The following is a 27,830-nucleotide window of genomic DNA, read 5'->3' as shown; positions in this document are numbered from 1 at the left end:
ACCCGAACTAGTGACAGTGACAGGTAATTAATGTCAGGAAATTAATGAAAATTAATTAAAATAAATTAATAAATTAAATTCCATCCATCCATCCATTTTCTTGACCGCTTATTCCTCACAAGGGTCACGGGGGCTGCTGGCGCCTATCTCAGCTGGCTCTGGGCAGTAGGCGGGGGACACCCTGGACTGGTTGCCAACCAATCGCAGTAATAAATTAAATTAATTAAATTATATTATGATTTATTTTATTTATTATTATTATTATTATTATTATTATTATTATTATTATTATATTATGTATATGCTTATTACTATTATATAATTTAATTTATTAATTTATTGAATTTATAGTTATTAATTAATGAAATAATTAATTAATTATATCAAAATTAATGTCGAGAAACTATTTACAGGCTGGGTAAGAAATGACAGCTCACGTTTGCCAGGTGACTGCTGATGGGAGGCGGGTAAGGAGTGAGCTAAGTGGCAACTAACTAACTATGATGGGAAAAGTAAGTCTGCAATTAACTAACTAGTTGCAGGTAACAAGTGACCTGAATTAGTGACAGTGGCAGGTAATTAATGCCAAGAAATTAATTACAATTAATTAATTAAATGAATTAATTAAACTATATTATTTTATTTTGTTATTAATATATATTATATATTGACTTTATTAATTTTATTATTAATTAAATAATTAAATTAGATTATTAATTATTTATTTTATTTATTATTATAATTATATATTTCCTTTATTTATTAATTTATTTATTGTATAATAAATTATTAATTTAATTATTATTGTTATTATATATTTATTTATTTAATGTATGAATTTATTTTATTATTAATTAAGAAATAATTAATTCAAATTAATGTCAAGAAACTAATGCCAGTTGGTAGCTTACTTAGGACAGGTGTCAGGTGACTGATAAGTAGCGACTGTGGTCTGGTGACAGGTAGTGTTGTTCCGATACCGTTTGTTGGCCCCTGATACCGATTCCGATACCCAGCTTTGCAGTATCGGCCGATATCATACCGAAACTGAAGGTTTTTTTTTTTTTTTGTTTTTTTTTTTTCTTAACATGAAAAATCTGTCCTGCCATTGGGTCAGAGCATTCAAGGGCCAATAGGATATCTTAGATTGGCATGCAGTGAACCGAGTCACATATCAGTGAATGTCGTGCACGAGCAAGACACCAGATGCTGCATTCAAAATTCTATATTAGTGTTGGAATTAATAGTATTGGCATGTTACTTGTGAGTACTCACGGATACCGATACCACTGTTTTAATGCAGTATCGGTATCGGAACAACACTAGTGACAGGTAACTAACGTCAGCGTTGTGGCAACGGGTCAAGACTGCAGCGACTTTGCATATTTTTGACATTTGCATTTATTGTTGCGCGTGGCCAAGATTATTGACAGTCGTCAACTTTTCAAAGGGCGACCTTTCCCGGCGCTTACTCGGCCTCGGTGAGTCCGAGCCGCTCCTCCGCCTCCCGCCGCAGTTGGTGCTTCTGGACCTGAAAGAGGAAGCGGCTGATGGCTCAGGTAGCCATGGCGCCCGACCGGCGACCGGCGTCAGTCTTACCTTTCCGGTGATGGTGAGCGGGAAGCTGCTGACAAACACGACGTAACGAGGAATCTTGAAGTGCGAAATCTGGACAGAGATCAAAACACGCGACACGTCACCAACGCAGGCCAGTAACAGGACGCCGACATCCATGCTATGCTAACACGCGACATGCTGCCTCCAGATTTGCTACAAGCCCTTTTGTTTTTTTGCATCGTCATGTTATCTTGATCTTTTGCATAGAACAGCTAATGTTTGTCGTGATGACGAATCCCACTGGCTTTTCAGGCAGGAAAGGATCTGCTGCAGAAAGGCAAAGGACTGCCTGCAACTCCAGTGGGGTTGACCGTTTCATGGATGCAGCGTGACCAAAGCGGTTCCACGACGTCACTTTTTGTTGTTTTGGGGGAAACTGGATGAGGTTTTTGTTTTGGCCATTTGAGAGGGAACAGCTGATTTGAGAATTGAGCACGGTTGCCCAACAACTCATATCTCAACTAAGGCACCGACTGATGCTATGCTAATGCTAGTCGATGCTAACCTTCCCTCTGCAGAAGGTCTTGAGGTCGTCCTCGCTCAACTCTTGCCCGTCCTTCACTTTGACGCAGGCGCAGATCTCCTCGCCCATGCGGGCGTCTGCCACGCCCACCACCTGCCGCACACGCACACATATTTTTGCGTATTGCCACGTTTGAGTAGTGTGCGCATGCGTGAGCCAGCTGACCTGCGCTTCTTTGACTTTGGGGTGTGTGTGCAGGAACTGCTCGATCTCGGCAGGGTAAATGTTTTCGCCTCCTCGGATGATCATGTCCTTGATGCGACCTTCGATGCGGCAGTAGCCGAACGCGTCCAAGCTGCCGATGTCACTGAAGACGCACGCAAACATGCATTGAGTAGCGCTCGCACTCTCACGCCAGAAGACGTCATACTCGCTACTCACACGTTCGCACGCACACCGCTGACGTTTTCCAGCATTTCACTAACGTGCGACCACGTTTGAGAACAAACACAAACGGCGAAGGAGGCCGAGGGACTCACCCGGTCTTGTACCATCCGTTTTCGCCGATGCACCGCCGGGTCATTTCCGGCTCGTTCCAGTAGCCCAACATGACGCAGTATCCTCGGATCAGGATCTCTCCCGAAGAACCCAATGGAAGCAGCTGACCGCTCGACGGGTTGACGATTTTGGCCTGCAGACACACCCGCAACCTTTCATTTCACACGCACGCACGCACGTGTTTGCTCAACCCGCCACCCGACACGTCAAGTCGCACGGAAGCGCAGTCAGGTGACGGCAAAATGGCCCATGGCAGCTAATGGCTCATTTGTGCCAGTCAGGTGGGCGAATTAGTGACTAACGATATCCAAACATCATCATACGATATTATCATGATACGATAATTATCACAATATTGTGGGGAGGTTGGCAATACAAAAAAAGGTCGCAATAGTGTAAAAAATAAAAATAAAAAAAAGCTCATACTAAAAAAAAACCCACAATATTTTGCTTTTGTCTATTATAGCAACGCATATAAACAACCTACAATTTCTAATAACACTTCATATTAAGGCACATACTTGCTAATGCACCAACACAATTTTCCTCCACATAATGACTCGCTTCTGACCAATAGCGTGGATTTATACATTTATTATTATTTATATATATATATTTATTTATTAATATTATTAATAATTAGTATTGATACACATTTATACGTGGATTTAAACATATAAGGGACAAAACATGCCTTGTGAAAATTCAACTGCACTAAAAAAAAATAGCCAACAGAGGGTGCTAGAACTGCACAAATTGAGATCAACCGGAATTTTTTATTTATTTTTTTTTAACTGATGTGCCGCTTTTAAAACTCATTTTGACTGAAGCAAACCCCTTCACTCGCAGTGGCAGTTTTACTGGATTTGGACTGATTTTGCAAGGCTCACAGAATATTGTGTTCTATAGCAATAAAAACATGGAACCTATCAAAAAAGTCCCTTCTTTCATCAGGGGAAAAAAAAAGTATACTTCTATCTGTTTCCGTTTTGAAGCAATTAGCATTAGAAAAAAACTATCATTTCATCAATATTCGTTTTATCAATATTCACATTCCTGGTGAAAACGGTGGGGAAATGAGCTTGTTGCAACATGGACCTGGTTGATCTCTTATACTCTGCTGCCCCCGACTGGCCTTTTTTGTAATAACTTTTTTTTTTGCAGTTGAGAGGCTGCATCAAAGCCTTCAGTATACTCAAGCATAAAAAAACATAAATATGTCTTTGGGACACTTAAAACATTTAAAATAAAATATATTTATACGTTTTGGGGAGCAAATGAGTGAAATTGTGACATGACGACGACGATATATTGTGGCAGTTTGAATATCACGATATTGTTGTTATGGTTACATCCCTACTAGTGACGGGTGACGGGTAACCAGCGAGTGCGGCCGGTTGAGTTCCGGAGCGGATGGAGTGCCGGACGAGTGTGGCGTGACTCGTGTCGTGTGGGCACACCTCAGTGTGGTCCATGATGTATCCGACCGTCTGGCACTTGCGCTCCATGTTGTCCAACGGCGATCCACAGAAGGTGACGGGGCTGTTCTCCGTGGTGCCGTATCCGATCTGGTAAAAAAACAAAACGCAGGTGATGTGTTAGCACCCAGCGCAAAACTTCCAGCGGGAACATGAAACGTTCCCGACGACACGTCAGAAGTGTCGAGCGGGCGGCACATTCCTGACGCCATGCGGAGGAATGTTTGGAAGACCCGCCGGCAGAAAACAAACTTAATTTTTTTTTTTCCCTCCGCTGCTGAATGGGGTGAGTGTTCAGCTGAGTGGGGACGGCCCACCCGCCTTTTTTCCCGGCGCGGTGTTGCGAGGCAGCTCAGTGCGCGCGAGTCAGGCGAGGAGGACGAGATGCGGCGCGCAAGCTGCCTGCTTCTGCTGGCGGGCGTCCTGACTTGCGGGGCGGCGGCGCCCGGCCAGTGCCCCAGCCCGTGCCACTGCCACGGCGACTTGCAGCACGTCATCTGCGACGGCGCGGGCCTCAAGACGATCCCGCGCGTGTCGGCGTCCACGCGGCTGCTCAATCTGCAGCGGAACCCGCTGGGCGCCGTCCCGTCGGGCGCCTTCACCGACAGCGGTGGCCTGGTGTCACTGCACATGCAGCACTGCCAGCTGCGCCGAATCGCCGCCAAGGCCTTCGCCGGCCTGAGCCAGCTGGTCTACCTGTACCTGTCGCACAACCACATCGGCAGCATCCAGCCCGACGCCTTCCGAGACCTGAGCCGGCTCACGTACCTGCACCTGGAGAGTAACCGCATCAGTGAGCTGACCAAGGGCATCTTCTCGCCGCTGGTCAACCTGTTCGTGCTGCGCCTGGACGACAACAAGCTGCGGCAGCTGCGCCCTGGCACCTTTGCCGGTGCCAAGGACCTGCGCTGGCTGCACCTGAGCGGCAACCGGCTGAACGCGCTCCATGCTGGCTCTCTGGGTGACGTGGAGAACCTGGCTGCGCTGCATCTGGACCGCAACCAGCTGGCGGTGTATCCGGCCGCTGCCGTTGGCGAGTTGCGCGTGCTGGAGGAGCTGACGCTGGGACGGAATCCCATGGCAAGCATCCCCGACCGCGCCTTCGCCAGCTTCGGACGCTACCTGGAGAAGCTCCGGCTGGACCACATGGGCCTGGAGAAGGTCAGTGGAGGGGGGGGTACAAGCCCCGTTTGCCAACCGCAGCCACATGCAATGCCACAGAAGAGGCGGGAATTCCCACTTCCAGGTTTTCACACATCAGCTTTGGTTCCGGATCCGGTTTGCGACATGTGGGCTGCGTCGCAAGACTTGCACTTCCGACTTTGCGTCCCTTGGTTGCTCGTTCCCGTCGATGAGTGCGAGTGAGTCGTGTGTCTGTCTCAGTTGTCCCAAGCACTTCACATAGCTGAGACCATAGGTTGGGGGGCGCAGGAGTGGGGATTCGAGTGTTAGAACGTGGCCAGCAGTGGCCAGAAGCGGCGCAGATGTGTGGAAACCTAGAAGTCAGAAGTCCGTGGCCTCTATACCCCATTCAGCCAAAACTAAAAGAAAACAAGTGGGTCTACCGGGGCCGCACCTATCTGGACTTTTACATCCAGTCCAGAGAGGTGAAAAAAATATGTCATAAACGCTAAAGGACCCGCGCAACACTGGCCATGTTGAGGTACTGGCACGTTGGACCAGAACCTTCCAGAATAGATTTTTTTTTGCTGTGCCTTATATGTAATCGTTCCCACCCTCAAAGACAGCATTACCGGCAACCGTCTGCAACAAACTCAAAAGTTTTCAATAACTTTTGACCTTCAAGTGACAACAACATGAAAAATCAACTTTTTTGCAGCCTTTAGCCGTGTTCAAATGCTAATTCCTCACCAAACAAATGACAGAAGTCTAGTTTTCCTCCATTTACGCTCTCTGAGAAATTCTCGGTCATTCTGCTCTCCAAGCAGCAGCCCCTCCCAACCTGAGAAAACGAGTGAGTGCTCACTTTATGACATCATAAGATGTGGATCTCTGAGATTTTCATGGGATCGTGACAAAAGTAGCTATCATCAATCAGTAAACATTCTGTCCAAATGAATTGAAAGCATAGTGGTTAGTGTGTTCGCTCTGTAGGCAGCAAGTCCCTGGTTCGAAACCTGCTCAGCTTTGTTTTTTTTCCCCCTCCTCCTTTCCTCTCTCTTCTTCTCTCTCCTCCTCCACGATTTCTTGCGGCAAGGAGTCATTTTGTTTCAGATGTTTATCGAAGAATTTGGTTGCGTCAAGTTGCGTAGCGTACTCTTCGGAGTGCTCAAATGCAGACGTGCAGTCGATTCGCCGGGGGGGCGGCAATTACATGGTGAAGAGGCGGGGTTTTACTGAACTGAGCGTTTTACTTCTGCATTACCAAAAAAAAATGACATCACCATGTCAAAGTTAAGATTTCATCATTATATGCCGATAGTTCACTTTTGGAAGGGATTCAAACACTGTGTCATCCCGTTAAATGTCATTTGATGAAACCGCCGAGGTTTGAGGACGATCCGATATATTTTGTTGGAAAATTTTGCAACCTCGAGAAAAGGACAAAATTCCAAAACTCAATCCAAAACTTGCCGTCAGGTTGAGTCCAAAAGACTTTTTTTGTACGTCAAGGGCTGATGTATGTATGTGCCTCCCAATTTTCATGCCTCTCGGTCATTCGTTCAAAGCTTCATTCACTTTGAAATTTCATGTCCAGCCACCGTCATATAGTATGTTGAAAAGTGATGTTTTTTTTGTTTTTTTTTCCCCCTGACGTTGTCCCAAGTGTTGAGATGGCACTGACCAAGTTGAGTCGACCGGACAAACCGTCTTGGACAAACGGGCAAAAGTAAACTGGACAGTCAAATACTTCATAGCTCACTTCCTGTTTCATTTGAGGCTAGCAAAAGTCTTGTTTGTTTGTCTCGGGGTGCTGCATGTGCCACACAACTTTTGGTAGCCGTTGGTTGGACGGACATAGGCGGGTTGCCTTAAACCTCTGTCAACATCACGTGAGCGAACGAGGACGCCGCCGCCTGAAGCTGAGAAAAACACCAAAAACAAAACAAAACGTCCAAACAGGAAGTGCTTCGGGATCCGCCGCCGCCATTGCCATCTCGCAACATTCCGCAAATGCCGGATTGTTTTCACGACGATTGGATGTTTACAATATTGGAAAATGTCACACAAGATCACACAATGCCATGTCAGATCATCATATTTGATATCTTTTTTTTCATCAATGCGTACGTTTCCATTTTGTATATGTTAATGGAGTGCGAGGAAGAGAGAAAGTGCGCGCTCGAGCGAGCTTACGTAACGATTGTTAGTTTGTGGACTTGTGTCAACAGAGCGCGTTTGTATGTCTAGCCGCTGCACAGACCTTCCTTTGGGTCGGCGGCGGGAGGAGAGGGCGGGGTTTGGGGGTTTGCTCCCACCAGTGGAAATTTCCAGCGAGCGTGCGCCGCACCTGCGGCAAGCTTTTAGCGTCGGCGGTGCGGATGTTGACACAAGATGAGAGGAGCCTTTCACGCCGTCGTCGGCGTCGTCGACCTTCCCACGCTCGCCAAAAACACTTTGGGCAAGCCAGCAGCTCACACGCTCGCTCGCTCCTTGTCCTCACTCGTTCAACGCACAAGTAGGATGAGCAGGCTGCCCTCCAGCTAGCTACATGCTAACTCAACGAGTAGCATGTGATTGGCAACTAGTGCACAACTTTGCTTGTCTAGTAACATGACTACTAGTCGGGTCAAGGAGCATATAAGTATGCGTGCACGTCACACTGCATAGTGGTGTGTGATACTGCAAATACAAGGGCCAGTATCACAGATACTGATCGATACTTTTTGTAAATTATAATATATCATTTAAAAAAAAAACAATTTAAAAAAATTAAGGTAGCTGTATCATTGAATTGCTTATTCTCAATCAAATTTCAATTTCAAAGTGTTTTTGTGTTGTTTTTTTAAAAAGAAACAAAATTAATTGTGAAATAGAAAATACTTCAATGTTTTCCCCCCCAGAAACATTCCAACCATGACAAAATCATTTTTGAACGTTCTTCAACAAAGTGCACAATGATCATATGAAAAGAAATGTAAACAAATACTTATACTGTTCAAAAATTACAAATACAAAAATGAACTAAAAATGCTGCCTTCAACACTTCTTTAAAACATACCAAAAAAACAACAAAATTCAAGTCCAATGTCATATGTGTTGATGCAATCTACTACAAAGAAGAGATGTGAAGTTGCGTGATGCCACACGATGGAAACACACGACTGTGACATGACATGCCCGTTATCCGTTTGACCAAACCGCAGCAGTGCAGAAAAGAACTGAAACGAAATTACTAGATCGATACCGATATCGATACTGATATATCGTATCGAATCGTTATAAAGTCAATAGCGTCACAATTCGATACCGACATGCCGGTATCGGCCCCATACCGGTATATCGGCGCCGCGTCCATGGCGGTACTGATTGGGTATCGACGATATCGAGATTTCGCTTGATCTGCCCACCTCTAAAGCTGCATATTGACACGTTTGTTGCATGCGGCACATCGAGACGTGCAGTCAAAATCTGAAAGTTGTGTTTTTGTTTTGTTTTTTTCCATTCTTTAAGATGTCGGAGGAGGCGTTTGCGGGCGCGACAGCGCTGACGCTGCTGGACGTCAGCGACAACAAACTGCGCTGGCTGCCCCGCAGTCTGGAGTTGACTCGGGTGGGCAACCTGAGCGTCACCAACAATCCGTGGAGCTGCACCTGCCAGCTGGCGCCGCTGCACAGGTAAACGCAACTCCAACATTTGCCGAAAGATTTGCAAGTCAAAGTCGGCAGCCCCTCACATCATTTTAAACCATCCCACCCTGGCGGCCATTTTGTGCTCAGCAATTTGACACAAAAGTTGACCATCAAAAAGCTTTGTTTGTCTTGGAAAACCAAAAAACAACATTTGCATCTTGTTGTTGCGCATGCAGGTGGATGGATGCCAACAGCCGCAAGCGCGCTGACGCCGTGTGCGCCTCGCCGCCGGGGCAGAGGGGCAAGCAGGTCCGAGACAGTATCGCCTTCGCCTCCTGCCGGCTCAAGCCCAAAAGAAGCAAAATGGCCGTGCGCCACTGAAGAGGCGGGGCCAGGGGGGTGGCTTCTTCACACTTCTGTGGCCAAGTTGCATCAAACAGACGACGTGCAAGACAAAATGACGCAATAGCGACGATGACATCATCTCACTTGAGCACAAAAACAAACTTGACTCCACTCACAAACATTTCTTGCAATCCATTGCTCACGCCCATTATTTCATCAATTATCCTGTCAAATAATTGATCAAAAGTCATTTGGCATTGAACTTCCTTTTGCTTGATGAAATCAGGAAATGAAATCAACATCGGCAAAAATGTCCCGCATTGTTTTTCAAAGTCAAATCCGATGTTTGCAAATGCCTTCTTTGGGAAAAACAAAGATTGTTTGAGGACGACGATAGAAATGGAACAATTGTAACTGTAGTGGCTGAAATGCAAACAATTTGGAGCATTTCGAGTCCAAAATGCTGCAACTATTCATCGATGATCAATTCATGAATTTGATCATTGATTATTTGTCAGCTGATTGTCGGTAAAACAACATGACTGGTTGTCTGTGTTGAGTCATGTGACCTTGGCGAGTTGAGCCCGCCCGCAACTATGACGTCATTGTCAGTGGACCGCAAAATGACCGCCCCCTCCGATACGTCCAAATGGATCCCTCCATTGACTTGCTCCTCCACAAACACAAACTTGACCACAATTGTACAATTTGACAAGGTTGGCTTTGGCTGAAAAACATTTTGGACTTGACTAATTAGTTTCCCTTTCAAATAACGCTTGATTGCAGCCAGGACAAGACAATCAAGTCCTCCTCCAGACTTTTTGGGACCATCCCAAAAAGCAAAGACTGTGTTCCCTTGATGCCCAATTGTACAACTGGACTGAACTGGATCAGGACTTGACTTGACTGGAGCGACTTCAACTGTCGTGGCGACGCCCTCGACTCGACTCGCATGATTTTTGCCAGGACTGAGGACGCTGTCCAAACCGGAGACTTGCTTGGGACTGGCGCACGCGCACGCACGGGAGCAACACGTGACTTCCTTCCTCGCCGCCAACTTGCTGGCAGACGATTTGTTTTTTTCCCCCCCGTTTCTCTGCAAACACACAAGTGAACTTTTCCATGCGCTCCAGCCCACAAGCATCGCAGGCTGTTTGCTAACGCTAAGCAGAAAGAAGGAAACACGCCCTCCCTCCATCCCTCACGTCCCGGCCGAGCTTCACGTTCGCATCAGCGGCACTTTTTGCTCCTTCCATTCCACCTTTGCGCTCAACGACTCAATAAAAGAAAAACGTTTCACCGCCTTGTTGGCCCGCTTGACTCATTCGCCAACGTGCTGCAATTGCAACTCTCACCCACAGGAGGGCGACACAACCACCAAACAAGCAACAACTCCAATGGCCAATCATGCACGAACACCAACAAAGAGAATAATAATAATAATAATAATAATAATAATAATAATAATAATAATAAAAAGTTTCAAAATACAGTATGATAATAGTAATACTAATAGTTTCAAAATACAGTATTTACACACACGACTCCTCAGGTATTCACGTGTCTCAAGGGCCATTCCTCGTTCGTCCACGAGTAGACAGTGTTGCTTTCTCAGTCGAACATGAACGAGCCGTCTCCCGTTTCTCATTTAAAACTGGAAATTGAAAAAGGGAAAACGAGCTCGTACTTGACCTGCCATTGTGTGCTTATTTCACACAAGTCGTGAAACAAAATACGAGCCTAATTTGCTTCCCTTGAGTTTGTTTTGCCTTCATGCGAAGACATTCTTCTTCAGTGGCTGCGCTGCTGTTTTAGTGGAGTAGAAAAGAACATTTAACAGTAGAAGAAGAATGTCTTCTTGTGGAGGCAGCGTCATCGCAAGGCAACAAATTATGGTCTTTTTTTGTTTCCTGACTTGTGTGATGTAAACACATAACAGAGATCAAATATAAAGGCTCGTTTTTCAATTTCCAATTTTAAATGAGAAATGGCTCGTCCCCTTCCAATTAAAACAGCAACACTGCCTCCTCGTGTACGGAAGAGGAATGGGCCTAATTTCTTGAAACACCGTGATGGGTTGTTACTTCCTTTTTCTTTTTTAAATGCTTTATTAAAGAACAACAAACAGCATATCAATACAATAGCCAGGCCAATCCACCAACGCACATTAGACAACTCGCAAGCACAATGGGCTCTTTGCACAGCTCGACTACTTCCTGAATTGAATACCACGTTTTTGTTTCCTGTCTTTCATGAGTGGACAAACTTTAATTCAGGTGTGTCTGGCCAATGTCGTTGAAGTTACTGAGATCAGGCACACCTGGATTAATCAACTTGTCCACTCATGAAAGACAGGAAACGAAGGAGTGTTGTTGAGTTCAGGAAGTAGTGGATTTGTGCAAAGAGCCCATTGAATATTTACAAAGAAGAAAAGAAAATCGCATATATATGCTTGTGGATCTCAAAAGCACGTGAAAATATAGATGTATTTATAGATATGAAAATCACAAACTTGTTTGAATAATTCAGAAAGCAAACTAAATTAAAAAATCCCAACAATTTGAAGTTGACGCATCATTTGCTGCAATTTGTCTCCCTCTAGCGGACAAATGACAAAGTGCGCACACTAAAATCGGCTATTTTTATTTAATATTTATTTATTTTTTTGCTTTTTTTTTACTTTAAAAATTGTTAGCGAACAGTTCAACGTTGACGTTCAACAAGCAAAATGTTCAACATTGCGTCTCTTTATAACTAATCAATTTATATGCATTTGATTCAAATTTGATGACAAACGTCATCGGTGAAGGGGAAATGAAAATAAGGAGAAGAATAAGAAGAAGAAGCGAAGTGACTCAAGTGACTGACTGACCGTGATTTCCTTGATGCCCATGACAGAGATGACGGTCCGGACGAGCTCCGGCGGACACGGGGAACCCGCTATGATGCCTGCGCATGCGCGCACACACGCACACGCACAAGCACACGCACGTGCAAATCATCAACAAGGACTTTCACTACGTCACCATCACTGCAAAGGAATCTCCAGTAGACTTTATGGGACGACCTCGGGCAACTGTTGGATTTTAGTTGTTTTTTTATTTGTATTTTTATTTTTTAGCCCCCCCCCCCAAAAAAAATAAATAAAATAAAAATCGGAGTTTCAAAATAATAATATAATAAATAAAAGTACAACTAAAAAATAAAATATAATAATAATAATAATAATAATAATAAAATATATATAAAAAAAAAAAGAAAAAAAAAAAAAAAGACTCAAATCAGGGCAGGAGGGGTCGCCGTCCGCTCACCTGCCACCACCGACGACAGGTCGTAGCGGCTCACGTCGGGCTGGCTGGTCATGTCCACGTACATGGTGGGCGTCCCGTACACAAACGTGCACCTGTGAAAGACAAAAAGGGGCGCTTTGACGCCTGGCGCGTCATCGCAACGCTGGCCGACGCTTGCGCTTGGTCCGACTTCTCATTCTGCATGGCGTCCAGGTTGTCCTTGCCGCTGTAGCCGGGCGAGGGGAAGACCAGCGAGATGCCGTGGACCGCCATGCATACGCCGCCGCCCACGGAGCCAAAGCAGTGGTACAGCGGCACCGGCAGGCACACGCGCGTGGCCGGCTGCGGCCGCGCAAACAGACGGCGTGTCAGCGCAGCGGCGTTTGCCGGCATTTGCCGGCGTGCGTGCGTGCGTCTCACCCGCCAGTTGAATCCCACGCGCTTGCCCACGAAGAAGGCGTTGTTGAGCACGTTGTGATGCGTCAGCGTGGCGCCTTTGGGACGGCCCGTCGTCCCCTGCGGGTGCCAGACAATGATTATTTCGGCGACCAAAAATTTTGGTCATCATTTTCGGCACCAAACGGCAATTTAGTCCATAAAATTGCTCTTTATTTTTGTCGACTAAAATTGGATTAAAACTAAAATACAATCAGATGACTAAATTATGACGAAAACTAATTCATTTTCTTGTCAAAATTAACACTGCAATTTAGTCGACTATAATTGCTCTGTTTTCGTCGACTAAAATTTGATTCAAACTAAAATACAATCAGATGAGTAAATGACGACTGAAACTTGATTTAATTTTAGTCAAAAGACTATAACTAAAACAACATTGAAATGTTTTGTCAAAATTTCACACTGGACGTCAACTAATAAGCCGATGAAGGTCGTCGGAAGGCGCATGGTCGTCCTTACCGATGTGAACAGGATGTTGACGGGGTCGTCGCAGGAGAGTTTGCTCTGGAGTTGGTGCAGCTGGCGCAGGGAGCGCCCGTCGCCCGCCTCCATCACGTCGTCCATGTGGAAGGTTCCGGCGTGGCGACCGTCCAGGACGATCACGCTGCGCAGGTCGGGAAGTCTGCCGGCACGAACGGACAGGCGGAGCAGACGACAGAGTCAGACGACGACAACCTCGCCAAAACGCCGGCGCTCGCTCCTACCGGCTGCTGCGGATGTCGCCTGGGGGACACGTGTCCATCTCCGGGCAGATGGCGCGCAACATGTCGCAGTACTTTTGTGTCTTGAATGCCTCCGGACACGCCACCGCTTTGCAGCCCACCTGCATGCACAGGTACACTAAGAAAAAATGCTTTCGTTGGACTCAACTATTAAAAAAATAAAAAATAAAAAATAAAAAATAAAATGCTGAAATTTGTTATAGCTAATTTTTGTAGTTTTTCTCGTTATAGTGATGATTTGGTTGAAAATGCAATTCATCGAATTTCAATTACAATTACAAAATCAGCATTACCGTAAAAAAAATATATATATATTAACACTTTTTTTTTTTTTTTTTTATACATTTGCAACAAAAAAACAATTAATTTAATAAATGTTGTTTCATCCAAAAGGAACTTCCAAATAATTTTATTTGTCTTAATATTTTTTTAAATTTATTTTTTATATTAAGCATTTTCTTGTTTTGTACCAAAAAATAAATGGTCGTCCAACTACACACACTGCACAGGTTTTTGCCAACATAAAACAATAAATAAATAAATAAATACATAGATAAATAAATAAATTCTGTTTGACCCAAAAGGAACTTACGTAATTTTAGTGTTTCTAATTTTTTAATTGGTCTTAATATTTGTAAAAGGTTAAACATGTTCTTGTTTTGTACCAAAAAAATAAATTGTTTGAATAATTTCAATTATTGCCAAAATAATTGTGATTATTATTTTTCCCATAAATCGAGCAGTCCTAGTTGAAAGCATGATTTTCAATTTAATATAAGTCAAATACATTTATTTTTCCCAAGCCAAATAAAAAATAATTACACACAAGTCACTTTTTACTTTGGAATAAACTAATTGAAGTCAATTTTATTACTTTACCCCAAATCGAATTTCTTTTTCCAGTGTACGCGTGCACACACAAGTAACTTTCTACTTTGGAATAAACTAATTCAAGTAAATTTTATAACTTTAGTCCAAAGTCAAATTTCTGATTTATTATGAACTAAATTTGTGGGCTTCAAAAATAACATTTATAATTTTATTTGATTCTTATTTATTTTTGTAACATTTATTAACAAATTACAGCACTTTTTAATAAATTTTTCAATTATTTAGTATTTATTAAGAAATAACAGATTTTTTTTTAAATTTAGTCTAATGAAAAACTTTTTTCAGTGTACATGCGCACACACAAGTAACTTTATACTTTGGAATAAACTAAAGTATTTTTTTTTTACTTTACTTCAAATTGAATTTCTGATTCATTATGAACTAAATTTGCGGGCTTAAAAAATGTACATTTATAATTTTATTAGATTTTTTTATTTTCTAATTTTTTATTTAAAAAAAATTAAATTTATGTTTTTATTTGATAGTTTTTATTAAAAGAATAAACAAAAATGTAGCATTCTTTTTAGTGTCCAATGAAACACTTTTTTTTGTAGATGTCAGCACGACACGGCACCACTTACCTTCCTGAGCGCAAACTCCGCCTCTTCCAGCTGATAGGCGGGGTTGATGGACACCTGCACGCAGGAAATGGTGAGCGGGAGGAAGCTTAGGGAGGGAAGGGGGTGGCGCTGGCACCCACCATGATGATTCCCGCCTTGGCGGTGGCGAACTGCAGGAGGAGCCATTCATACGTATTTGGCCCCCACATGCCCAGACGCTCGCCCGGACGGAGGCCCAGCGCCAGCAGGCCGGCGGCGGCGCGCTCCACCTGTTGGCAAACGGCAACAAAACTTCAGACACCACGTCAGGCTAAAAAAAAAAAAACATTTTGGGATGGCGACGCAAGTTTGTGCTGGCGATGACGCATGAAAGAGCAAATTCCAAATTTCAATGCGAGTTGACAATTCGGATTTCACGAGAAAAAACAGTTTAACGTCAGACAATTTGGATTACGGCCGGTGAAGAGGAATTTAAAAAAAAAATAAAAAATAAAAGTTTGGCAAGATTCTCACTTTAGTCTCAGAATTGTGACTTTAAAGTCAAAATCCTGACTTTATTCTCAGAATTCTGATTTAAAGTGAGAATAATAGTAGTAATAAAAAATTCAGAATCCTGAGATTAAAGTCACAATCCTGACTTGAAAGTCACATCCTGACTTTAAAATGAGAATTCCGAGAATAAAGTCAAAAATCTGACTCTATTCCAAGAATTCTCACTTTAAAGTCAGAATCTGATTTTATTCTCAGAATTCTTACCTTAAAGTGAGAAAAATAGTAGCAATAATAAAGTCTACCCTGCGATTGGCTGGCAACCAGTCCAGGGTGTATCCTGCCTACTGCCCAAAGCCAGCTGAGATAGGCTCCAGCACCCCCCGCGACCCTTGTGAGGAATAAGCGGTCGAGAAAATGGATGGATAATAAAGAAAGAAATTTGACTTTAAAGTCAGAATTCTCACTTTAAAGTGAGAATACTGAGAATAAAGTCAGAATTCTCAATTTCAATTCTGAGATTAAAAAACTTTTGACTTTAAAGTGAAAATTCTGACTTTATTCTCAGAATTCTGATTTAAAGTGAGAATAATAGTAGCAATAATAAAGTCAGAATTCTGAGGGAAAAAAATGTGAGAATTTTGGCTCTAAAGTCAGAATTCAGACTTTAAAGTGAGAATTCTGAGAATAAAGTCAAAATTTTGACTTTATTCTCAGAATTCTAAACTCAGGATTGTGACTTTAAAATTAGAATTATTCTCAGAATTCTGACTTTAAAGTGAAAATTCTGAGAATAAAGTCAAAATTCCAACTTTAATCTCTGAATTCTCACTTCCAAGTGAGAATTCAGAGAATAATGTGAGAATCCTGCCAAAAATGTGTTTTCTTCTCTTCACTGGCCCTAATCCTTTCATGTAAATTTGACAGATTCTTCATTTTTTTTCTTTTACTCATAAACAGACTTCATCACTTTAAATGATCGCTCGCGTCCTTGAGGTCATTTTGAAATACGACTCAAGGTCCAAATTAGGTTTGGAAGATTTGACCTTTTCACCTCTAACTTGACCTTCATGTGACCTTAACATTTGTCATCTCTCACATGTTGTGGAAAACGTTTTCCGAGTATCCAAATTGTCCTCGACGATGTGAGGCCGATGATTATCTTTGACTCGTCAATCTCCTCTTAATTGCAAAGGATGGTGGCCACGCCCCTTTTTGCCAAAATATCCACACTGTTGCTCTCAAGGACGTCAAATGTGAGATCTTGCGTCATCAAGCACAGCCAGCGACTTCCATTCCAATCCAAACATGCTCGCACAATTTCCACGTCGCTCGTTTCGTGGCAAACGTTCGGCTCCGCCCCTTCCCCAGCGGGTCGACTCACGTCTTGGTGGAAGCGCGCAAAGGTGGCGCGCACGCCGTCGCGCACGAAAACGGCGGCCTCGCGCTCGGGCCAGGCGTCGGCGGCGCGGGCCAGCGTCTCGCCCACCGTGGCGTTGAGCAGCGAGAAGGACGAGGTGCCGTGCACGTAGCTGCTGGTCAGCGCCGGGATCGCCGGCGGCGCGTCCACGTGGAGGCGGGCGCTGCAAACGGCCACAAGCACAAAAAGTCCAACACGACAACAAGCGCATCAACTCACAACAACACAATACAAATTTCTCCTTTTTACTTTCTGTTAAGTTTTAGCAGCTTAACGATGAATTCGGATGAATGGATGAGGGCAAGATGAGGTTTCTTTAGCCAAGTATGGCGTATTTATTGTGGAGCACAACAAACACGTCTGCACCCAACAGCCACTCAAAGTAAAAGGAGATCAAAGAACAAAGGAAGATAAAAGAAAAAGTGTTCGAGCTCCTCACAGAGGCACAAGCGCAACATTACACATCAACTGACACTGAGGACATAATCTCTCAACACTCTCCTAATTGACAGTAGGGAAGTAACCATATCTTGATGTTAAAACTGCCACAATATGTCGTCGTCGTCATGTCACAATATTAAAAGCACATATGTAAGAAAAAAAGAAAAGTTGGTCTGATTTCCATGTCTGCAGCTGTAGCACCCTCTGGTGGCTCGCTTTTTTAAGTGCTTCAATGTTTGAAGTGTCCCAAAGATGTATTTATGTTTTTTTTAATGCTAGAGCATACATAAGGCTTTGATGCAGCCTCTCAACTGAAGAGAACGGGTGACACAATGGCAAATAGTTACAAAAACGGCCAGCAGGTGGCAGCAGAGTATAAGAGCTAGGGCTGTCAAAGTTAAAGCGTTAATCGATTAATTAATCACAGAAAATTGTCGCATTGATCACGTATTAACGCAGATTAATCGCACTATTATTTTTTCGACCGCACTTGAGCCTTGAACGTAACCGCGGATGGTTACATTGAAGGCTGCCCAGGTCAGTGGTTAGGTCAATGCACGCCATTTCCCACACCTGTTGTTCCAAAATGAGCGGCGTGACTCCAGTTGGTATGCTCGGTGGTAAATTTCGCTTTAAAAAAACACCCCAACAGGACTTTAGATAAAACAAAAGTAATTTGCATTTAATTAACTCATTTGCTCCCAATAACATATAAATACGTTTTTCTTTTTAATGTTCTAAGTGTCCCAAAGACGTATTTATACGTTTTTTTGTTTTGTTTTTTTATGCTTGAGCATACAGAAGCCTTTGATGCAGCCTCTCAACTGCAAATAATGGTTGCAGAAATGGTAGTTATTACACAAACGGCCAGCAGGTGGCAGCAGAGCAACAGAACAGAACAGATAGAAACATACTTTTTTTCCCTGATGAAAGATGATACTTTAATCTTTCTTTTGATGGGTGCTTTTGACGATGCAATAGAACACAATATTCTGTGGGCCTTGCAAAATCAGTCAAAATCCAGTAAAACAGGCCGGGAGCGAACGGGATTGCTTCTGTGAAAACTGCTGGGAGTGAATGAGTTAATAATTATTGAATTGCACCCAGTTGATATGATGCTGTTACCAAGTTTTCATCAGTATTTAGCACGTTCTTTGCAATATAATTGCTGAATTGTACCCAATTGTTATGATGCTGTTATGTTTTGAGCAATACACGCATGCATGCAATTGTGTACATGCATTTAATCAATGTTTGCAAACGACATTCAGATAATAAAATGCCTTAATGTCAAAATATTACGGTATTTTGTATTTTATATTACGCAAGTAATTTAGTTGATTAATCATGATTAATCAAAATTAAAAAGTGTGATTAATCAGATTAAAAATTGTAATCTTTTGACAGCACTAATAAGAGCTCAACAAGGGCCATGTGCAACAAGCTCTTTTCCCCACTGTTTTCACCAGGAATGTGAATATTGATGAAATTAAGCTACAGTATTTTCTAATGCTAATTGCTGCCAAACGGAAACAGATAGAAATATACTTTTTTTTCCTGATAAAAGAAGAGACTTGAGTCTTTCTCTTGGTAGGGTCCATGTTTTGATAGCAATAGAATACAATATTCTGTGGGCCTTGCAAAACCGGTCCAAATCTAGTCAAACAGCCGGCAGGAGCGAAGGGGTTTGCTTCACTCAAAATGGCTGCTGGGAGCGAATGACTTTTAAAAGCAGCACATCAGTTGAAAAAAAAAAAAAAAAAAAAAAAAAAAAGTCAGCTTGATTTCTATTTGTGCAGTTCTAGCACCCTCTAACGGCTAGGTTTTTAGTGCAGTTTAATTTTCACAAGGCATGCTTTGGCCCTTCTATGGTTAAAATCCACGCTAATGGTCAGATGAATAATAAGTAATATGCTTGTGAAGTGACCCAATATGTGGAGGAACTCAATTATTAGCAATTAAGTGCCTCAACATGAAGTCTTATTAGAGATGTAGCTTGTTTATATGCATTGCTGTAATGTACAAAAGCGCATTTTTTTATTTTACAATATTGTGACCTTTTTTTTTTGTATTGCCAATATCCCCACAATATTGTGACCTTCACATCGTGTTAATTATCGTATGGTGATGTTTGGATATCGTTACATCCCCAATTGACAGCGCAAAGCCGCAAAAAACAAAATGGCGTCTTGGGACAAGGTTCCCTTCTTTAACAGGTTCAACGGAACAAACATTCGAATGTTGATCAAGATTTGAAAGTCGTCCTCATCCGTGCTGGGCAGTGGAGCCCAGAGTTCAAAGTAAAAATGGTGAAGTGCCATTTAGCTGTTATGATGCACACAAATGGAATTACAGACACGCTTTTCTCCCAAAAAATAATTTTTTTTTCTTTCTTTTTTTTTGGAATTTTACAAACCTACTTTTATTTCATTGAAATGTTATTCAAAGTATTCTATGAGTGTGTTTAAATGTTGTTTGGTCATTTTAAAAAGCATTTTTAATTTTTATTTTTATTTTCTGTGCTTGACTTGTGGATGTGCTTAGCGCCGGCTTGTGTTTGCAAATGTTTTCAGGTGTTTTGACTGCTTGTTTTTTTTTTTTTTGTAACAAAACAATTTCGTTCACAAAATAAAATTAAAATGCTTTTTAAAAACCAAAACTAACTAAAACTACATTTTATATTTAGAAAACTAACTATAATGATAGCAAAAATGTCCTTTGTTTTCATCTTTGATCATGAATTGAACGCATGAACCTTTGGGGATCATTTGAAATGTGATTTTAAGTATGCTTATTTTGATATAAACCGCCAGAATAAGGACGATTAAAATGTGTCACACGGAAGGGACGCCATCTTGCAGCAGCCAGTAGAAAAGCACCAAAAGATGACGTCGCTCCCATGATGTTTTTTAAATATTGCGCACAAGTAACACACATTTTTCTTAACACCAAAACTAAACTAAAACTAAGCATTTATTAGAACTAAAACTAATAAAAACTAACTCAATTTAAAAAAACAAAACAAACTCAAATGAAAAATTCCAAAACTATAATAATAATACTTGCCTTGTTGTCTATGAAATTTGCTAGAGAAATAAAGTTGCCTCTCCTTATGAATTTTGAGTATGTGAGCAGGCCGCTCCCTCCCATTTGTGCAGATACTGCATGTTAACTTTTTGACCATCTGATTATTTAACCGTGCAAATAACTCGACGACTGACAGGCTTCCGACAAACAATCAAGTGATTGCCATCACATCTGGACAAGGAACGCCTGAGGAAGATTGCGGAATGTGGGCGGAGCATCAGACGTTGGCGTCGACGTTGCAAAGCGCACACGTGACCACACCGAGATTCAAACCCCGAAAAAAAAGACACGCGCAACACTAGGGGTCGTGCTTCTCCTTTTTCTTTTCGACCGTATGCAATTAAAAAGTTGTTGTTCGATTCAAATCGTCACGTGAATCTTCATTTTGTGCGCGTGCGCGCGTGCAACGTTACCACAAATGTTGACGTGAAGTGAAGGCGAGCGTCCTGTTGCTGCCAAGTGGAATTTCCTTCATTGAGTCGCCTGATTGCAGTGCAAAAAAAGTTCCAAAGTTGAAAGTGGGACTCACCGACTGGTCGCAGCAAGCGGCCACGCGCGTGCACGTGGAGTTCCCCCCGCACGGAGAGCGGCGGCGGAATTGCCGAGCAAAAACCTCCGGGACAAGATGTTCGCGATCATGTTGCGATGCCTGCACGAGAGAACAAAACAGAAAGAACAAAAAAAAAAAAAAAGACCAGAAATGAACTAAGCAGCTCTTCCGGTGTGAGGCGCGTGCGCGGCCTGCAGGTGGCGCGCCGGGGCTGATTTGTTGAGTCTTGGCTCACGTGCGCAATTTTCTCTCTCAGCACAAAAAGCCAGGAAGCAAACTTTACGCGCACGTCAGCAAATATAAAAGACAGAAGGCAAGGTAGCGTCAAATCATCTGGGGGCGGGGCTTCGCTGGCTGCCTGCCTGCAATAAATCCCGAATCAAGTGTTGCTGCTGATCTCACTTTTTTTGCACAGCCTGATTCCTTTTTCTTTCCCAAACCTCTTCAGACAGGAAAGAAATCACTTCAGAATAAAAATAATCACGTCTGACAATTAAGATCTGCAAGAAAACTCCAGAAGAATATCAGTCTGCAGGAAAAAGAAGGCTGAGCAAGGCCGTCCCAAAACGTCTGGCCTGCCTCCAGCCAGCCAGTCGACCCTGCTGAGGAGGAAACAAAAGCAAAATGAGGCCCATCCATCCAATCATGATCATCCATCCAGGAAGTCGCAAAGGAAGCAAAATGCAAACAGCTGCAGTTCATTCAACTCACTTTTCATCACTCAACTAAAAGGCAAAAAAAACACTTACAAACAACAATAACGTATCACTTAATCAACATTTTGAAAAGAAAAATATGATTGTCAAGACTTCTGGGAGAACAATCAGGACTGAGGGGACCAAAGTTCAATTCCAAAAATGGAATCTGATATACGTGTTTCACAAGACAGATGTATGTTGTGCATGTGTGGGGTCAAAGGTCAAAGCTTTTGTCTTGTTGCAAGACTATTTTAGTTCACTAAAACTAAGGGGAAACAAAATCAAATTCAAAAACCAATTTTGTCAACAAAATAAAATAACGAAAATGTTTTTTTTTTTTTATTAAAAACAAACTACAACCACATTTGATGTTTACAAAACTAACTATAATGATAGCAAAATGTCCTTGGTTTTAGTCTTTGTTAATGAATTGAATGTGTGAGCCTTTGGGGATGATTTGAAATGTGATTTTTAAGTCCATTTATTTTGATATTAATCCAAATGACGTTTGTCATACAGAAGTGGCGTCACCTAGCAGCACCCAATAGAAAAGGACCAAAAGATGACGTCACTTACGTGGTGTTTTTAAGATAATCATACACATTAAAAACAGAACAAAAAACAAAACTAAAACTAATACTGAAACTAACTAAAACTAAACTAAAACTAAACATTTATTACATAACAAAAAAATAAAACTAATTAAAAATTGAGACATCCTGAAAACTAAAACTAACTAAATTAAATAAAACTCAAAATGAAATCAAAACTAACTCAAATGAAAAAATACAAAACTATATTGATGTCTTGTTGGGGCAATTTTCAACACGCACGCATAAAATTGTCAAAAAGGCTCAACTCTTATTTTTATTTTCACACAGGACACTGACACCAAAAATAAATAAATAAATAAATACATAAATAAATAAATAAATAATTTCAGATGTATTTTTAAAAATCAATTACTTTGATATTATAATAAAATAATAAATAAAAATAATTAAAAAAATAACGATAAATAAAAATAAAACCAACTTTTTTCAGATGTATTTTTAAAAATCTATTACTTTGATATTATAATAAAAATAATAAAGTAAATGATAAAAATAAAATCAACTTTTTTTTCCAGATGTATTTTTCAAAATTTATTACTTTAATATTGCAATAATAATAAATAAAAATAAATAAATGCTAAAAAAATAAATAAATAAAACTAAAACCAACTTTTTATCAGATGTATTTTTCAAAATCTATTATTTTGATATTATGTTGCCTATTTATGAAAATAAATACTATTCGTGCAAAAAAAAAAAAAAAAAAGTGAAATGAAAGCACATGTGGAGGATGAATTGAATGATGTCGTGTTTGGCTTTATCGAGAGTCGTCATTTGGTTGCGCTCATGTCGCCAATTACTTTTCCAAAATGGCCAAATTGTTTGTCTTGACTCGTGTTATCTGTTTTGATAGACAAGTGACGAGCTGTCGGTCGATTGTCCTCAAGTGTCCGAATCTTAGCTGTTCTCTCAGACTTAGATAAAGTCAAGTCTCTGGCTTGTTTGTTGAGCATCATTTATTAACTTATGTCATGAGTGGCCAGTCAAACTTCTGCATGTTGTTCCATGTCGACTTCAACATGCTATTAATGAACGTGTGTGACTTCAAATGCACGTGAATAGTTTTTCAAAATTGTTCTGCTTTTACTGATTTGCACATGCTAACATTTAACAATTTTTAACTGAGGCACTTTAATAACAATTTGATATCATTACTTGCTGTTGGTTTTTAATTTTTCTTTTTTTTGGTTGAGCTAGCATTGCAGGCCAAAGTTTTGAGTCATTTGATGTGACTGGTTTTGTTTTTTTTGTGGCAGGATGGAGGACGTGTTGGTCGAACATGCAATCGACACGCGCTTGATGGCATGCGGACGACTCGTCTGTCTGTGCTATATTGACAGCTCAAGGACAGGTGTATGCGTGTGCTATTTGAAGGCACGTGTGTGATGTCACAAAGCCATTTCTCCCGTGACGTGACACGCAAGATGGCGTCTGTCGTGTGCAAGCAGTGTTTGGAACGTGAGTCCAACATGAAATTGTTGTGCAAAAAAAAAAAAAAATCAAATATATTGTTGAAGTGGAACGAGCGTCTCCGTGTTTTCTGTCTGTGACATGTTCAAAGTGTGACAATTTGTGCATCCAGGTGCTTGTATTGTCAGGATTGCAAGCAGATTATTCAGGTTGTTCAGCATTTTTTGGCCTCGTGTCGGAGCCGGCTTTCTCTCTTCATTTCCAAGGATACGTGTCGACATTTTCAGCGTGAATGGAGGAAGCCCGCGCCGACCACAGGCCAAAACGTCTTTGAGGGCAACCTGAACAATCCACTTGCGATCCATTCGAGGCCCCCAAAATACTTTCTTGCTACTATTAAACTTCAACATGCAAATTACTGGACATAGCTCCACCCACTAGGGAAAAATTTGGAATTTGCATAACTGACCACACCCCTTGCAATTGACCTATCAGATGGCTTTATGCAAATAATTTGCATGCCACACCCACTTTTACACCAAAATTGGTTATATTGCCTCATTTGCATAGACACACCTACTTATGCAAATCACCAGGCAAGCTAATTTGCATAAGCCCCGCCCACTTATTCCAGAACCATCCAATCAGATTAATTCCCGCTCAGTAATTTGCATAACCCCACCTACCATGCAGCTTGGCCACACCCCTTTATTTTACAAGCTACATTTTAAGAACTCTTTTGTAATGAGTTGCATTGTCACAAGAGTTCAGAAAAGATGCAATTTGTAAACTTAATTTTTTTTTTTTTTTTGGCAGAGTACATGTTGAATGGCAAACTGGGGGAAAAAAAAAAAAATCAACTTAAAAATAACTAAAAAGTAAACTAGAAAAAATGGCAAACCGAATTTAAACAAAAAAAACAAAAAAAACCTCAACTTGACTTGTTTTGTCACAGGTGAAGGCCAGCAGGAGCAGATGGTATTTATCTAAAAGTGAATCAAGTGCAAATATTTTCAAAGCGTGATGAAACTCACCAACCAGCACCGAAGTGGATCATCCAACGAATTTGGCCCTAGCGCTCACTCAGCTGCATCGTCAGGAAGGCCGCCATGTTACTTGCCACGACAGCATTGAAGACGTGGAGTCGACAACGTCCAAAGCTGACCGGCTTCAATGCTGACGAGGACGCCCACCAGCAAGAAAACATCCAAGTTACATTGAAAGAAGCGCATGACCACCACCACAACTTTTACGTCACTTTATTCAACATGTGTCAAAAAAATAAAAAATCAGCAGCAATGAAGACCATGTACATGTTTGTCTTCTGCCCCAACAGGTGCAGGTTGCTGGTGGCTAGACAGTTTCTCCATCCTGACCAATCCAAGAGTGGAAGACTGCAGTAGGGAAGAGAAATGGGGGGGGTAGTGGTTGTGCTTCTCCAGGGACTAGAGATGCTTTGGCGCCACCTAGTGGACATAAGCAGGAGAAAACCAAGGTTAATCTGTAGGCACAAAAGGAGGAAGAAAAAAAAAAAAAAAAAGAGAAGTAAATGTACCTTTTTGAGGATCCCAGGTGAAGCGCAGTTCAATTCAGCTTTGGCGGAACTACAAAAAAGAAAAAAAAAAAAAAAGATGTTCAAATGTGTTTATGAAATGTTCACGTCAGCAATTTTGTTTTGCAGCATGCTCAAACCCAGCCTCGGACACGATTCTTGGTCCTCAGGCAGCTCACCTTCAAGTCAAGATGACTTTTTACCTGTAAACACAAAAAGAAAAAAGCGGGCTGTCAGTCAGGAACGGTCAACACAAGTCACGTGACATGTCCTTACCCTACTTCAGTCTTGCAACGTGAGGCCAACCTGTCCAACTTGTTTCCCAAGAAGCCTGCAGGGTGGACTTAATTATAGAGGTAGCGTACAGCACAACATTTCACCATTTTGAAATTCACACATTTTGGCTCGTCACATGAATCGCATCATAGGAAAGCATCCTGCTGCCAATCAGCATGTTGTAGCTCATCTTCATGTGAAAAACTACATTAAAAATGTGATTATCACATTTTAACGTGTACGAGTGTTTGTCTCACCCGTGACGAGAACACGACTCAGCTGGACGCCTGCAGCATGTTGGCTGGGCTGAAAGACACGCAGAGATTACATAGTTAGTTGCCTGTTAGTTACCTTAGAAACATGCAAGCACGTTTAGGCAATGGAGAGGGGGACAAAAAAAAAAAAAAAAAAAAGATAGGGGAAGTAAGCAAGTTGATTTCAAGAGGAGTCCATTTGCTTCAAGATGAAAGCCTGTGGACAAACTAAAAGAAAGTTAAAAGTTGATTCTCATTCAAGTTGTTTAATGTACAAACGGTGGCAATTTAGCGAAACGCTTCTCTAATCTCACACGCTGTGGGGGGTTCGTTCAAGGGTACGTCGTGTTAGTAAATATCTGCAGTTTCAAATGACCGTTTAGGAGTTTCAACAAAGTACTTTACTTGTCGCGAGCATTTATTGTCAAACATGTCACCTAAATGCGTTTGTGTCATTTTAGCCCGCGGTTGACGTTCATTGACGGAGCAAACATTTTAGCTAGCATGCGAGCAAGGTGTTTGCAAGCTGAAAAGGTCAACATGTTAAAACATTCTAAAAACTACGAGTGTAAAAAGAATAGGTAAATGAAACAAACCTGTTGTGAAAACTTTCGCTCATTTTGTCGAGATGAGTGGAGAACAGCAGGCAGACGATGTAGACGTTAGGCTGCTGAAGAAAAGAAAGATCGCCCCTTCGATTCGTGACAGCTTAAATAGGTTTTCGGTGACAACGTCTTCACCTTCTATTAAAAAAAAAAAAAAAAAAAACTTTATTTAACCAAGAGAACAAAAAGTATTTTTTCTGCATTTAGACAGACAATCCGGGTAAAAAGAAGTGCTTGACGTGGGGCTCGCACCCGGTTCGTCTGAAGCGGAGACCGTGTCGTTAACCATTAAACCATACTGGCTTGTTGCATATATGTATATATATTTTTGTTTTTACTTCTTATCAGAAGTATGTTACAATTATACAAACATTGATTCTATGAATAGAATCGAAAACCCCAAAGTTTTCGAAGCCAAGATGGCCGAGTGGTATATGACTTCGTTTTCGGTTTACTTGTTCTCGTGTTCGAGTCTTGTTGAAGGTGTTTGGCGTTTTATATTGTGTATTTGTAGATTTCCACATCAGTATACGAAGCCAATAAATTTAATAAGATCCAGTTTTGGAGACCGAGAAACTGGCCGAATGGTTTGTAACCAAGTTTCACTTTCCACAGGCAGGGCTTCGATTCCAGGTCTTTCCTGCTTTTGTGTATTCGCAAATGATTGAAAATGTTGGAGACGGCGGGGATCGAAAACGGTACCACCGTTGCCGGAGTCGTTGTCTTATACAATTTGGCCACCGGTTCACACTGCTTTCGGCAAAAATTAATGAAGGTGATGGGTAACCATCTTGTAATCCGAAAAGTGCTCAGGGGCACCCCCAACATTCACCAGCCATTAACACCATCAGATACTTGTTTCTTTTAGTTATTACTTATGGGGATTACTTTCAATTCCCACATCCTGGTAGTCGACTATGTAATCTCGTCCAGCTCACGAACAAGTCAATTCTCTTCTCACCCTGAATGTAGTTACTCCAGTCATCCACACGAGGGCAGTATTGCATCGTATCTGAGTTGCTTCTCCATTTTCCTCTCAACTTTTCACCACGACTTTGATTGGTCATGGACGATTCTTCTTCTCTTTTTTTTGTTGAACTATATTTCCTTGGCGACTTGAATGATTATGCGCGTTTTATGACGGCACACTTATTGTTGATCACATGATTGAACTATTACAAACGACTCGAAACCCAGATATCCTCAACTGAAAAGTCAAACTTTCAGGGATTGCGCCATCTTCTGGGGATATGAGGTACCGCACCCAAGCCACTCATTTCTCTGTGGACTTTTATTC

General features: G+C 41.7%; 2 protein-coding genes across 3 annotated transcripts; one reads left to right on the top strand and one right to left on the bottom strand.

The window, feature by feature from the left end:
* Positions 1-1,377: 1,377 nt before the first annotated feature.
* Positions 1,378-26,684, bottom strand: acsf2 (acyl-CoA synthetase family member 2). 2 transcript variants are annotated; one of them, XM_077502080.1, is made up of 23 exons: positions 26,525-26,684; positions 25,932-25,980; positions 25,675-25,729; positions 25,578-25,601; positions 25,402-25,450; positions 25,160-25,312; positions 24,881-25,022; positions 21,104-21,223; positions 17,011-17,209; positions 15,278-15,406; positions 15,159-15,212; positions 13,669-13,787; positions 13,424-13,586; positions 12,926-13,021; positions 12,696-12,847; positions 12,527-12,618; positions 12,088-12,164; positions 4,099-4,206; positions 2,620-2,771; positions 2,306-2,447; positions 2,123-2,233; positions 1,600-1,668; positions 1,378-1,531 (listed from the first exon to the last, which is right to left on the bottom strand). In XM_077502080.1, the coding sequence occupies exons 7-23, from the start codon at positions 24,901-24,903 to the stop codon at positions 1,469-1,471; spliced, it is 1,869 nt and encodes a 622-aa protein (XP_077358206.1). In that variant the 5' UTR covers positions 24,904-25,022; positions 25,160-25,312; positions 25,402-25,450; positions 25,578-25,601; positions 25,675-25,729; positions 25,932-25,980; positions 26,525-26,684; the 3' UTR covers positions 1,378-1,468. The 2 variants fall into 2 exon arrangements, with proteins under 2 accessions (XP_077358206.1, XP_077358207.1); XM_077502081.1 differs by lacking the exons at positions 24,881-25,022; positions 25,160-25,312; positions 25,402-25,450; ... (2 more) ...; positions 25,932-25,980; positions 26,525-26,684 and having other exon boundaries at positions 20,988-21,116.
* Positions 3,795-10,518, top strand: chad (chondroadherin). Its single transcript, XM_077502082.1, has 3 exons — positions 3,795-5,277; positions 8,752-8,915; positions 9,107-10,518. Exons 1-3 carry the CDS (start codon positions 4,327-4,329, stop codon positions 9,249-9,251), a joined length of 1,260 nt encoding a protein of 419 aa, XP_077358208.1. The 5' UTR covers positions 3,795-4,326; the 3' UTR covers positions 9,252-10,518.
* Positions 26,685-27,830: the final 1,146 nt, after the last annotated feature.

The sequence above is a fragment of the Festucalex cinctus genome, chromosome 17, assembly GCF_051991245.1.
Source record: "Festucalex cinctus isolate MCC-2025b chromosome 17, RoL_Fcin_1.0, whole genome shotgun sequence".
Taxonomy (NCBI): Eukaryota; Metazoa; Chordata; class Actinopteri; order Syngnathiformes; family Syngnathidae; genus Festucalex; species Festucalex cinctus.
The sequence above is the reverse complement of the archived record's forward strand: the minus strand, read 5'-3'. Positions and strand labels throughout refer to the sequence as shown.

Bases quoted from the DNA above. Each gene is read 5' to 3' on its own strand.
- chad (XM_077502082.1), top strand. From the start codon at position 4,327: ATGCGGAGGAATGTTTGGAAGACCCGCCGGCAGAAAACAAACTTAATT. The intron at 5,278-8,751 runs GTCAGTGGAGGG...CCATTCTTTAAG, and splicing joins ACCACATGGGCCTGGAGAAG to ATGTCGGAGGAGGCGTTTGC. The intron at 8,916-9,106 runs GTAAACGCAACT...TTGCGCATGCAG, and splicing joins CAGCTGGCGCCGCTGCACAG to GTGGATGGATGCCAACAGCC.
- acsf2 (XM_077502080.1), bottom strand. From the start codon at position 24,903: ATGATCCACTTCGGTGCTGGTTG. The intron at 15,407-17,010 runs GTGAGTCGACCC...GTTTGCCAACAG, and splicing joins TTGCGCGCTTCCACCAAGAC to GTGGAGCGCGCCGCCGCCGG. The intron at 12,848-12,925 runs GTGAGACGCACG...GCGCGGCCGCAG, and splicing joins GCGTGGGATTCAACTGGCGG to CCGGCCACGCGCGTGTGCCT.